At 37.2% G+C, this 13,184-nt stretch overlaps 3 protein-coding genes and 1 long non-coding RNA gene across 4 annotated transcripts; 2 read left to right on the top strand and 2 right to left on the bottom strand.

The window, feature by feature from the left end:
- Window positions 1-272: 272 nt before the first annotated feature.
- On the bottom strand, window positions 273-3,706 carry Gp93 (heat shock protein 90 Gp93). Its single transcript, XM_065299840.1, is given in 5 exon segments — window positions 273-1,838; window positions 1,841-2,450; window positions 2,519-2,679; window positions 3,298-3,387; window positions 3,502-3,706. Coding segments are annotated over 5 exon segments (2,352 nt in total). The 5' UTR covers window positions 3,548-3,706; the 3' UTR covers window positions 273-393.
- On the top strand, window positions 2,677-3,304 carry LOC135789819 (uncharacterized). Its single transcript, XR_010547660.1, has 3 exons — window positions 2,677-2,865; window positions 2,945-3,074; window positions 3,136-3,304. It is a non-coding gene; the product is annotated as an uncharacterized lncRNA (long non-coding RNA).
- A 133-nt stretch (window positions 3,707-3,839) lies between the features above and the next one.
- On the bottom strand, window positions 3,840-6,497 carry pont (RuvB-like helicase pontin). The gene is made up of 5 exons (XM_065299843.1): window positions 6,357-6,497; window positions 5,493-5,741; window positions 5,125-5,428; window positions 4,698-4,960; window positions 3,840-4,633 (listed from the first exon to the last, which is right to left on the bottom strand). Exons 2-5 carry the CDS (start codon window positions 5,631-5,633, stop codon window positions 3,971-3,973), a joined length of 1,371 nt encoding a protein of 456 aa, XP_065155915.1. The 5' UTR covers window positions 5,634-5,741; window positions 6,357-6,497; the 3' UTR covers window positions 3,840-3,970.
- Window positions 6,498-6,740: 243 nt separating this feature from the next.
- Window positions 6,741-10,161, top strand: Abcd3 (ATP binding cassette subfamily D member Pmp70). Its single transcript, XM_065299842.1, has 3 exons — window positions 6,741-6,882; window positions 7,461-7,703; window positions 8,266-10,161. The coding sequence occupies exons 1-3, from the start codon at window positions 6,767-6,769 to the stop codon at window positions 9,881-9,883; spliced, it is 1,977 nt and encodes a 658-aa protein (XP_065155914.1). The 5' UTR covers window positions 6,741-6,766; the 3' UTR covers window positions 9,884-10,161.
- The last annotated feature ends 3,023 nt before the right edge of the window (window positions 10,162-13,184 follow it).

The raw sequence follows: 13,184 nt of genomic DNA, 5'->3' as shown, positions 1-13,184 counted from the left end.
GGTTACCCCAAAAATCACTTCTTTTCAAATACTTTTAAAGTCATAATTGCCTTCTACAGAAAGTAACCACGTGTATCCAACCCTTCTTTCAACCTGTTTTCACCAACAATATATAAATTTAACAAATAATAAAAGATTTCTAAGTGACATGACATTGAAACAACCTTCAATAACAAAAATAAAACATAAAAACGAGTTTTCCGCGTAATTCTATAAAATTACCCGATTATCCACTCATAAGCAGACTTCATTGATTTGAAAAAATCAACTGCTTACGACACAACTCGTATAATATTATAAATTACATTAGAATCATCATAATTACAGTCTTTTTAAAAAATATTAACACTCATTCAACCCGCGTGCATTCGATGCAAACCGGCGTGCGTGCGCTTAAAGTTCGTCATGGTCCTCATTGGTGCCCTCCTCCGCATCAATCTCCTGACCCTCCTCATCGGGAATACCATCCTCTGGCACATCCTCATCCTCCTCCACTTGCTCATCCTGCGAAACTCCCAGAGTCTTACGCATCATCGCCTCAATACTAGCCGCAAACTCCGAAGTTTCACGCAGCATATATCCAGACCTCAACGTCGCAGTTCTAAACATCATCTTCGCCATATCCTTAGCCGTAGGATCCGCTGGATCATCATTAACTCTCCTTAACAATTCACGCATCAATGGATGTCGTGGATTAATCTCCAAAGTTTTCTTCTGATTCAAATAATAAGTACGTTGAGGATCATCCGACTTTTGATGTGCGTTGGAAACAGCCAAACGTTCCATATTACCTGTCCATCCAAACATACTCGCCACCAATGCGCATGGCGAGTCACTCAGACGTTCACTCACCATCGCTTTAGCAACGTCATCCTTCAACGCATCCTCAGCCAGCCATTTTGTAAGCGGCTCGAATGTAGTCTTCAATTGTTCCAGTTGTAAAGCACCTCCTTCACTCTCAGTCAGTGAGAAGCCCTCTTTAGCGACGTTCTGGAACTTTTTCCCGTCGAATTCTGGTAGCGCTGAGATCGCGTACTCATCAACAGCTTCAACCAAGTATAAAACCTCATAACCTTTCTTTAACAAACGCTCAACAAATGGAGACTTGGCAACTTCATCTTTGTTAGATCCGGCGATGTAATATACATGATCCTGTTTGGGTTTCATGCGTTTTACATAATCAGCGAGGTTTGTAAGTTCATCACCGTTAGAAGAATGGAACATTAAGAGTTTAGATAACCTGGATCTGTTGCTAGGGTCTTCAATAATACCCAATTTGACATTTGTGGAATATTCCTTCCAGAACTTAGCGAAATCTTCATCGTTTAGCTTCTTCAACATGTCTAACACCTTCCGGACGAGTTTCTTCTTGATGACTTTGATTAATTTGTGTTGTTGGAGAGTTTCACGCGAGACATTCAAAGGTAAATCATCGGAATCAACCACACCGCGGATAAATGACAAATAGGAAGGCATCATATCATTAAATTCATCGGTGATGAAAACTCGGCGGACGTAGAGCTTGATATTATCTGTTTTTGTTCCGTATCGGTTGAAATTTTCACCTTGTTGGACTTGTGGAACGTACAGGAGTGATTTGAAAGTGACTTCACCTTCAGCTACGAAATGTACCTTTGTTAAAGGATCTTTTGTGTCTTTTGTGAGTGCTTTGTAGAATTCATTATATTCCGCCTCTTCTACTTCAGCAGGTTTCCGGGTCCAGATGGGTTTCGAGTCGTTTAACAACTCCCAATCCCAGATGGTCTTATCAACCTTCTTGGTCTTCGGTTTATCTTCTTTCTCCTCTTCAACAGCAACTTCCTCCTCTTCACTTTCGGTTTTTCTGGTTTTTCTGTTTCATCTTCGCTGATTTCCTCCTCGACGCTTTCCGTATGACTAGCCCACATGTAAATCGGGAAATTAATAAACTGTGAGTATTTCTTTACCAGATTCCGGATGGTGTCCACTTCCAGGAAGTCCTTGGCTTCCGGTTTGAGTTGTAGACTGATGGTTGTGCCGCGTTTGAGTGTATCTCCACGTGGGTCTTCCACAATGCTGAAACTGTTCGCGTCCGACTCCCAGATGTATTGTTTATCGTCGTTGTGTTTGGTGGTGACGATGACTTTGTCAGCCACGAGGAAAGCAGAGTAGAAACCGACGCCGAATTGGCCAATCATGTCGTTCATGTCTTTGGCGGAGTCGGCGTCTTGCATTTTGCTTAGGAATTCAGCCGTGCCGGATTTGGCGATTGTGCCCAGGTTGTTGATGAGGTCCTGTTTGGTCATGCCGATGCCTGTGTCGGTGATATGCAACATATTCGCTTCTTTGTCGGATTTTATGCGCACGTTGAGTTCGGGATTGGTGTCGAGGACGCCTTTATCTGTGAGGGAGAGAAGGCGGATTTTGTCCAGAGCATCTGAGGCGTTTGAGATCAATTCACGCAAGTAAATCTGTTTAATAAAAACAATAAATTAGTTTTTATTGTTCTGTAGAAGAGAAAAATGTAAATAGGACGTACTTCTTTGTTGCGGTATAAGGAATTGATGATCAGTTTCATCATTCGGTTGACCTCAGCTTGGAATGTGAATTTTTCGGACTTGTCGCGCAGTTCTTTCATTTGCGCCACGTTCAAACCGTCCAATTTGATGGCTTCCTCCTCCCTCTTGACGACTTCATCGTCTGTGGAACATACAACAAAAGTTTGATCAATATTTATCAAACTACAGAGTAAAAAAGGTTAAATAATGGAAACTAACGCTGAAGAAATTAATTTTCGACCGAAAAGACAACAATTTAAGCTTTGTTTTGCTCCGAAATGTGCAATCGGACGTTCTTATGTGCAAGTAAATCGACCATTGCATACAGGTTGGTGTAGACTATGTAGAAATATGAATATTTATCAAAAATAATGATAAGACTAACATTAAACACAAAATATTTGTAGTTGTGCCTGTAGCTGCTAAATTTAATACCAACAACGATAAAAAACCGGATAACTTGCCGGAATTCATCGAGAAATTAACAGTAAAACTACCGAAAGAGAAATATAGAGATCCACAAACAGAAAATCAAGTGTAAGTAATAAAAAAATAACATTTTAAAGCAAAAATTCTAGTTTTTTGTTAAAAATTTCAGTTATGGTTGGTATAACGTTGAATTTAAGAAAAAAGACCCTCTCTTATACCATGGCAGAAAACTGGACTCAATGCTACATGAAAATCTAATGAACTTCGCAAAATTCGCTCTACATAGCTTAAAATCCTACATTTTACATGTAATTTTAATTCTAAACTTTACCTGTTCTGGAACCTTCCTTAGCAGCGCCCAAATCCATCTCCACTGTCTCAACTGTAGGCTCGCCATACTCGAGATCAGCAAAAGCCGAACCTAAGCAATAAACACATCAAAAACAATTAATTTCTATTGCTTTATATTCAAATAATCGCGTTTTTCTTGATGAAAAATCAAGAATAACCTCAAATAAAATCAGTAACGACTTACCGATGAGCAGGAACGCTCCCAACAGCAGCAATTGATAATGTTTCATTGTGTTTCTCACGATAATGATTTTATTTCTCTACTATGTGTTCAACGGTGCAAATGATGAGCCAGTGGCTTTACTACTTTTTACACGTTTGCACTTTTCATCACGTCAGCGAAGATTCTTGTCGTTGAATGAGCATAAAACGCAGCGAGTTTGCCTGCCACTTGTGAACGATAGACAAGCGCGACACGTCGACCAATCAGCGCGCTACACGAAACAACATGGCCGCTACAAATGGCCAACGCCGATTGGTCCAAATCATCGCTCATCGCTGACTACACACCGCATTCAAATATTCCGATTTTACAATTTATTATTACTTATAACACCTAAAGTATTCGAGACAGTAGATTGATTACAAGTGTGTCTTATTCCTAACAACATATTTGAGATATCAAGTTATCAAAATAAATCACTTTTGGCGTCTTACAACATAAATTTATCCTTGTTTTGACTCAAAATCCACGCGGATGACTTTGCATCTAGAAACAGAGAACTAACTTCTTCAATATCCTCTTTGATTATATTACTGCGGCCATTTGTCTTTGCTGTAAGTGAAGCTGGTGTTAACAATTGCACAGCATAACGCAGTGTTGATCTTGCGCCAACTTCAGCAAGAGTCGTCAAAGCATCTTCATCTAAATTTAGTCCTTCAGTAGTCGCGCGTAGTTTAAGAATCTGCTCAAGATCTGCTTTGTCATAGGGTAAAGTTCTGATTATTACAAGTCTATCAAGTAAATCAAGCGGGATACCATGCGCAGAAACAATATCATCTGTGCCACGAATAACACAACGACCGCGGTTTGTCGCAAAGATAACAATAGGCGCAATGGCGCTTTCTAGAGCACGATGTAAATACGTAAATGTTTCAATATCAAGCATGTGAACCTCATCAATAAAGAGCACGCCGGGTACCAGCTCAGCAATGCCCTGATCGATGTATTTATCGACGACTTTGTTGATTTCCTTGCGTAGTTTATCGGTGATTTCGGTTTTCTTCGGTTTGAGGAGTTGACTCATCATGGAGAGGACGTCCTGACCACCTTGTGGTTTTGAATTCGCAACGTCAAGGTCATGAAGTGTCACATCCTAATATATTTTATTAATAAATACGAAATTTTGATATATTTTGATGGAAAAGTGCGATTTTTACCTGAACAACTTCTTTTTTCTTGTGTACATCACCTTTGGGAATCGGCACGTATTCCTCAGCTTCCAAATCGAATTCAGTGGCGTATGTATCGCATCTGCCTTGACGTTTGACAGCGCCGCTGTTGGCTTCGATGTAAATCACATCGCCAACTTCGACTTTTTCCTTCTGCAGGGCTTCGAAGATGCTGGGGTCGAGTTTCAGCTGTTTGCTCCCTCTAGCGGTGCGTAAGCCAATGATTACATGACTGATTGTCTTTCCATATCCTTAAAAATATAAATTAAAACATTTTAAAATGTTTTTAAAGTAAATTTTGGTTAAAATTCAAAAAATTTACAAAAACTACCTCTAAAAACACACAATTATGATGTGTAATGATGAATATATGTAATTAAACTAAATTTTAACATAAAAATAATAAATTTCTTACCACCAGCAGGATTTTCAGTCTCGACAGGTGTCAATTCCACCACTTCTCCCTCATAAACCTCCTTGGTTTCACGAATTCGCAGCCCAATCGCCCTCCGGAAGTTCTCCATCAATACTTCAGTCTTTTTAATCTCAGAACTATAAACTTCCGAGCCCACCATTGGACAGAATGGCACTTTATTCCCCAATTCCTGTGCAATTGCTAAAGCTATAGCTGTTTTCCCTGTACCAGGTGGTCCAGCCAACAGAATAGCTCTACCAGCCATCTTCTTACTGCGAATCATATCCACCACGACTCCTCCGGCCTAAAAACATTTTCAAAAATACATTTTTAACCATTGAGGTTTGAAACCACGCTTTAAAACTAACCTCTCTCGCCTGTTCTTGCCCAACAAGCCCGGCGGCTTTCTGAATCGCAAAACCACGCTCATCGAGTCCCAGACCTTTGATGTGGCTGTGTGCGCTGATACGCTGAGTTTTCACGGTGCTTTTCACCTCTTCGACTTTCATCTTGAATGTGCGACTGTATTTTTCTCGAAGTGTGTTTAACCGTTTGATCAATTCGTAATACAGCGTTGTTTACGAGGTGTTGTTATGGTTATAACCGTGTAGAGGGCGCTAGTGTACAAACAAGTGACAAATTTAAAATCAATAAACAACATTATCGATAAAACAAGTAAATAAACATTGAAATAGTAAATTTATATCATGTAATCATCATTATGATCAAATATTATCATAATTATGTAAAAACATGCATTATTTTATTGATTTTTATTGATTTTGATGAAAATGTGAAATATTTTGGGTGATTAAATAAAAGTAGGCGGAGCAAAGTGCGTTACGCAGTCTCAGTTCGCAGATTTGCCCAATTTGTAACCGAGGGTGGTTCCAAATATAAAATGATGCAGTTTTTAGCCACTCCCCAAAATATCGCATCAAATTTACGCATGTAAACATTAAATTTAATGTTTAACAATTGAAAATGTGAAATTTCACCGCATAAATGATTGATTTTACGACTAAACATCTCAAATGACAAACTTTCGCTCATTGATTTTTTTTGTGAAGAAAATGGAAGTTATTTCGATGATAACCATCAAATAAATGGAAATAAACAGAATATCTAACGAGTGTTTATGAAAACAGAATAAATAATTTGACAGCTGTCAAAATCTAACCTATTTTGACATCTATCATCAATTTAACACTCAAACACTTAATTCTCTTTACCTTCTACTCACAACCACTTAAAATATGCAAGCGTTTAGAGTGAGCGTGAGTTTTTCGCCTGCTCGGCCTGCGATTCCTGCTAGTCGCGGCTCAGTCTCGCTCCGTCACGCTGCTCGGTCCGTGCGTGTGCGTGAACGCGGCGTGCGCGGTGAAATCAGCTGATTGCACTGCTACCATTCAATCGACGACGGCGCGCTCGCAGTAATCGCCGTTTCGATTCACGATCCACAATCGCCGATCAGTCCAGAGCCGCGAGTGCCGCGAGCGCGCGTTCACCAAGCCTCGCATCGCATCGCATCGCCATTTCGTGCATTCAACACGCGCGCAACTGCATGACCACACAAAAAAACAAAACATAAAAGTCACACATCACAAGAACAACACAATACAGGGTGAATTAAATCATCGACATGGCACCAAATTATAGCAAATATATGACAAAAGGCAACGCGGCCGCCGTAGCTGGACTTGCGACTGCGCTGTGGATCTACGCGCGGAGGAAACAATCTTCCACACAGATTTCAAGGTTAGTTTAATCACAATCACATAATAAAATTTAAAAATTAATAATTAATCATAACTAGCGTGGATAATAATAAAACAAACACGTTTTGTTTATTTCTACGTAAGTTTTTATGAATGAGCAGCTCGTGTATTTTTTTTCATTTAAATTTACGACGCTAATTATTTACCTGCGTTAAATAAACATAATTTGTTTTACGATCTGTAAATTGTTTCTGTATGAACAGAGAAAATGATTGTTTTATGAAGAAACTTCAATTCCAGTTTAACGACGTCGTCATTCCATTGACGATGGAAAATTTCACTTTTACTTCACGTTTCGCGGTTTCCGAACGAAAATTAACGACCTGCATGATTCGCGCGAGAGAGATTTTGTATACAGGGTGTTCTAGCTTTAACTCAAATGACGTAATAATTAATAATTTATTCGTTAATCGCCAGACGCAGACGCGCGATATCAGTTTGTAATTTTGTGCGCGCCGCGATGACTCGGAACTTTTTATATTTTTCTAATTACAAAGGTCAAAACGTACTCTACTTAAGTATACTTAATAATTAAATCCTTGAATATTTATTTTATAGATTAAATGGATCTGCGAATGGAAAAATTGATGAAGTGCAATATTTAATCGCGGAGAAAAAGCCTACGAAAGCCAAAGCACAAGTTGACAGGAAGTTTTTCCGTCAATTATGGTCACTCATCAGGATAATCGTCCCCGGATGGGCCAGCAAGGAATCAGGACTGCTTGTCCTTGTCGCTGCAAGTTTAGTTGCAAGATCCATGTGTGATCTTTGGCTTATAGCCAACTCTACCAAAATCGAAAGGTAAAATAAAATAAAATTTCAAAGAAAAAAACACTTCTTGACCTTGAAACACAAAAATTGTGTGAAATAATGTCAAGTTATGTAAATACTCTTCAAGTCCACTCACCTCGCCTGTGAAAATTGCTGAAAAACCGCGGATTCAATGAAGGTCAACGCGTTTGATGCATGTCTAGTTCAACGACACACGACCGTTGAATATTTAACTAATTATTCAATGGCGCGCGCGGAAGCATCGACCGGTTCTCGCATCAAAACGCAAATTTCAAATAAAATTATGAAGTGTAATGCCACCGGAAGCTTACGATTGTTTTATTAGATCAAAATCTAAATTCAAATATGGGTTATTGACATAACCTGCATCATCTAGGTAATAAAAGTTGCCTATCCAATGATTTTCCAAACTAGAAAATGCGTTTCACCGCAATGACGCGCATAATTACCAGCGAAACGTACGCTTTGTTGTTTTAATTAGCCTGCTTTGTGTTCGAAGTGCACTCCAGTCAAGGCCAAATTATTTTTACCATTAAAACTCATAACAACACCTTTTTTCTGATAATTTTAGTGCCATCGTGACAATGGATAAACCACTCTTCCAGAAACGTCTGTTGAAGTTCTTCCTGGCAATGCCGCTGATTTCCATCGTCAACAACGTATTGAAATATTCAATTGGAGATCTGAAGATCCGTCTGCGCACGAATATGACTCGCCGATTGTACGATGAATACCTAAAAAAGCATACGTATTATCGCATGTCGAATTTGGACACACGCATCACCAATGCCGATCAGCTGCTTACCACCGACGTGGATAAATTCTGCGAATGCGTCGCTGATTTATACACAAACCTAGCAAAACCTTCCCTGGACATAGGAATCTATGTGTATAAACTCACTACAACTCTCGGTGGCGGCACACCGATGATGATGTTAGGTTATCTCATTGTTTCGGGTGTTCTGTTGACACATTTGCGCAAACCCGTGAGTCGACTCACTGCGCAGGAGCAGAAACTCGAAGGAGAGTTTCGGCACATAAACGCGCGACTTATAACTTATTCAGAGGAAGTTGCGTTCTACAATGGTAACCAACGTGAAAAAACTACACTTTTATCGAGTTATACTAAACTCCTGAAGCATTTACGGAAGTTTTTGAAGTTTAGAGTCATCATGGGTATTGTTGATAACCTAGTAGCGAAATATTTCGCTAGTTGTGTTGGTTTCTGGGCTGTAAGCATACCATTTTTATCTACTACGCATGCTTTACTATCTAAAGCTGGTTATGAAGACCGTCAGATGTTGTATTACACTTATGGTCGTATGTTGGTTAAATTAGCTGAAGCTATTGGTAGAGTTGTACTTGCAGGAAGAGAATTAAGTCGTCTTGCTGGGTTTACATCAAGAGTAACAGAACTACGCACGGTTTTAGATGAAATCAACGCTGGGAAATATCATCGTACAATGGTAGCAGGGTCAGAAAACCTGCACCCCGGCGCAGGAAGATTAATATTTAAAGATAATTTGATCAAATTTGATCGGGTACCTTTGGTTACACCCAACGGTGATGTCCTGATCAAAGAATTAAGCTTTGAAATACATTCAGGGATGAATGTGTTGGTCTGTGGGCCAAATGGAGCTGGAAAATCATCACTCTTCAGATGTTTGGGTGAATTATGGCCTATTTTCGGTGGTGCGTTGACTAAACCTCCAACTGGTAAATTATTCTACATCCCACAGAAACCCTACATGATGTTAGGCTCGTTGAGAGATCAATTGACATATCCACACAGTGCAACTGAAGCTGCACGTCGTGGTGCTGTGGATAAAGATTTAGCGGATCATTTGGAGCGTGTACAACTTAGTTACCTGCTTGAACGTGAAGGTGGCCTGGATGCAGTTGCAGACTGGTTGGATGTGCTCTCTGGTGGTGAGAAGCAACGCATTGCAATGGCGAGGTTGTTTTATCATGCGCCACAGTTCGCCATTTTGGATGAGTGCACCAGCGCTGTGTCCGTGGACGTTGAGGGAAGCATGTATAGTTATTGTCGTGAGGTAGGCATCACACTACTCACGGTGTCACATCGTAAGTCACTCTGGCGTCATCATGAGTATGTTTTGCATTTGGATGGACGTGGTGCGTATGATTTTAAGAAGATTGACGCTGAAACAGTTGAGTTTGGTTCATAGTTAATATTATTACGAAACAAATCATTAAAATACAGGTTTAGGTACAAGTGAAATGAAACTAGGTAATAAATAAATAAATGATGAATTCGCACCTCTTCCACAGTGCGATTCAAGTGATAAAAGACATAATATAATGTGTTTTAAGGTTATTTGTTTGATTGATATATATTTTATGTAATTTGCATCGTATTTCTGTTTATTGTTGACGATAATTGTCAATTACAGTTGCAAAAAGACCAATCACATCACATTTTCAAATAAACTGTTGTATGTTGTTAGATTTTGAATGATTATTATTATAAAGACGTTTTTATGTGATGCAGATGAAGTGACGAAGAGAAATTACCTTTCGCCAGATGCCGCGATGAGTGGATGGCCAAACAATTGAAGAAAAACGTGGAAATTTCAATGATATGTGCACAGTTGCGGTCAGATGCAATTTGTGGCGATTTCTACTTTTCTACTACAAATTATTTTACGAATTTTAAGGTTATGTCTTAAAATGGCAGTGATTGAGGTTAATTTTGTCGCCATTTTGTGGATTTAAATTACAAGCATGAGAAAATCGTTTGAGTGGGTAATGAATGTTTCGTTTTCGTGTGTTTCAGTGATTGCTTCTTCTCTGTGAAGTGCTTAACGAGCACATTATGCACGAACATGTCTTGACGAAACCGCAAACACACGAAATCGGTTTCTTGCACTGTAATGCGGATTAATTACGATAATAACTTACATTTACCTTCGGAATATTTGGAAAATAAGTAGGCATGTGTTGTTTTTGAATGAGAAGTGCTTATTCACATTGAAACACAATCAAAACATCAATAATTATAAGTTGTGAGGAAGATTTTCCTTGTGGTGAAGATGTACGTTAAGCGAACTCGAAACTTTCCTTTAAAGTGTATTAATTTTATTGGAAAGTCGCTTATTAGTACGTACACTGGCGCAGAAAACGTTTTTTTGTCCTCGGCGTGTGTGCTTTACGAGATGCGATTGTGAATGATTGAGTGAATGCTCTTCGCGGCGAATTGAAAGTGAGAAAGGTCACTGCTAAATGTTGAAACATTAGAAAAGGGAAACGCTGCTAATTTCCAGCAGTCATGTTATCATTACAAGTATAGACAAACAATAAACATTGATAAATGTTTATAAACAATCTAAAAATGAGATTTTTATCGAAAATTTACTTTTTTTATGAATAAAAATTGAAAAAATTGAAGTAAACTTAAGAAAAACATTTAAAAAAAGAAACACTGACAATTTTCATCAGTCATTTTACCACAAAACGTACAAATATACAATAAATATTGATAAATCGTTGTGTATAACTTAAAATTAAAGTTTTATTCAATAAAATTTCAATTTTTATGAATAAAACCTGAAAAAACTGAAGAGAACTTAAAAAAACATTTAAAACAGGAAATGCGGCTAATTTCAAGCAGTATTGTTATCATTACTAGCATAAACAAACCATAAACATTGATAAATGTTTATAAAAAATCTAAAAATTAGATTTTTATAAACATTGATAAATGTTTATAAAAAATCTAAAAATTAGATTTTTATCGAAATTTTTCGTATTTTTCGAATAAAAATTGAAAAAATAGAAGAAAACTTAAGAAAAACATTTGAAACAGGAAATGCGGCTAATATCAAGCAGTATAGTTATCATTACAAGCATAAACAATCAATAAACATTGATAAATGTTTATAAAAAATCTAAAAATTCGATTTTTATCGAAAATTTTCGTATTTTTCGAATAAAAATTGAAGAAAATTGAAAAAACTTAAGAAAAACATTAAAAAAAGGAAAACGCGACTAATTTTCAACAAATATGTTTCAATAAACATTGAAAAATGTTTATAAATAACGTAAAAATAAAGTTTTTATAGAAAATTTCTTTTTTTATGAATAAAAACTTAAAAAAACATTTAGAAACGGAAATACAGCTATTTTCAAGCAGTTTTGTTATCGTTTGAAGCAATAAACAAACAATAAACATTAATAAACGTTTATAAACAATCAAAAAATACGATTTTTATCGAAAATTTTCTTTTTTTATGAATAAAAATTGGAAAAATTGAAGAAAACTTAAGAAAAACATTAAAAAGAGAAACAGTGACCATTTTTATCAATTATGTTATCACAAAACGTATAAACAAACAATAAACATTAATAAATAGTTGTATATAACCTAAAAATTAAGTTTTACTTAAAAAATTCATTTTTTCGTGAATAAACATTGAAATAATTGAAGAAAACTTAAAAAACTTCAAAAAAGCAAACATTGCTTCTTTCCAGTAGATATATTATCACTACAAGCAATAAACAAACAATAAACATTAATAAATGTTCATAAATAATAAAAACCTTCGTTTTTATGCAAAATTTTCATGTTTTTATGAATAAAACTAGAAAACCCCAAAGAAAACTTACAATATACGTTACCGGAAGTAAGGAAACACAACCGTCCGCCATTGTATGCGTAGTATAGATGCGCACCGTCGTGCGCCATTGTCATCCGCGTCCGAATGTTTCCGCCGCACGCGGCGCATTGTGTTGCAACACGTGAAAATGAAAACGAAACGCAATCGATGTGCGACGAGCACGAGACCCATCCAAACACAAACACTGCACAAAGAAAGCCGCCGCACAACACAACACAACACCAACAGTGGTGTAAGAAACATTCGTAAGTCGTGTCCGAATGCATATCGGTGAAAATGGCGAAACTTCCACATCCGGTTGATTGTTTCACACTTTTACATTCACAATTGTAGATTTTTAACGCACGCAAATGAAGATCTTTTAAATAAATCATCAGGATACAATAAATACACAAATAATTACAGTTATCAGACTTAACCTAAATTAACCTAAAAATTGTGTGTGTGTATGTTTGGTGGCCTACATTTATTCATTTGTTTTATTTTTAGTAAAAAAACTAAAAAAGTGTTATCTGTGTATTTTTAGTATAAATTAACGTAGGTTTAAGATTTAAATGAAACACGAGTATTTTAGGCGCGGTAAACTGGTAATCGTATGAATAGCGCTGATAAAATTCAATTTCAGCCGTGGAGTTGGCGCTGGCTTCCATTCAAATGCAGATTGCTTGAGTTATTGATGTAATACCACATCAAGCGTTGGTCGAAAACCCAACAGTTCTATTATAGCATGTAAATAAACATGCAGGTATACCCATAGAAATATACAGGGTGTTCATATGAAAATTTTAATAAATAAAATTAATTTATTGATTTTTTGATGATTTTTAACACTCTGTATTAAATAATGCGATGC

The sequence above is a fragment of the Atheta coriaria genome, unplaced genomic scaffold (assembly GCF_025399875.1).
Source record: "Atheta coriaria isolate IRGN ID8LTWV9N9 unplaced genomic scaffold, Caltech_Dcor_3.1 hic_scaffold_3_pilon, whole genome shotgun sequence".
In the NCBI taxonomy this organism is placed as follows: Eukaryota; Metazoa; Arthropoda; class Insecta; order Coleoptera; family Staphylinidae; genus Dalotia; species Dalotia coriaria.
Note: the sequence above shows the minus strand (reverse complement) of the source record. Positions and strands in the feature narration are given on the sequence as shown.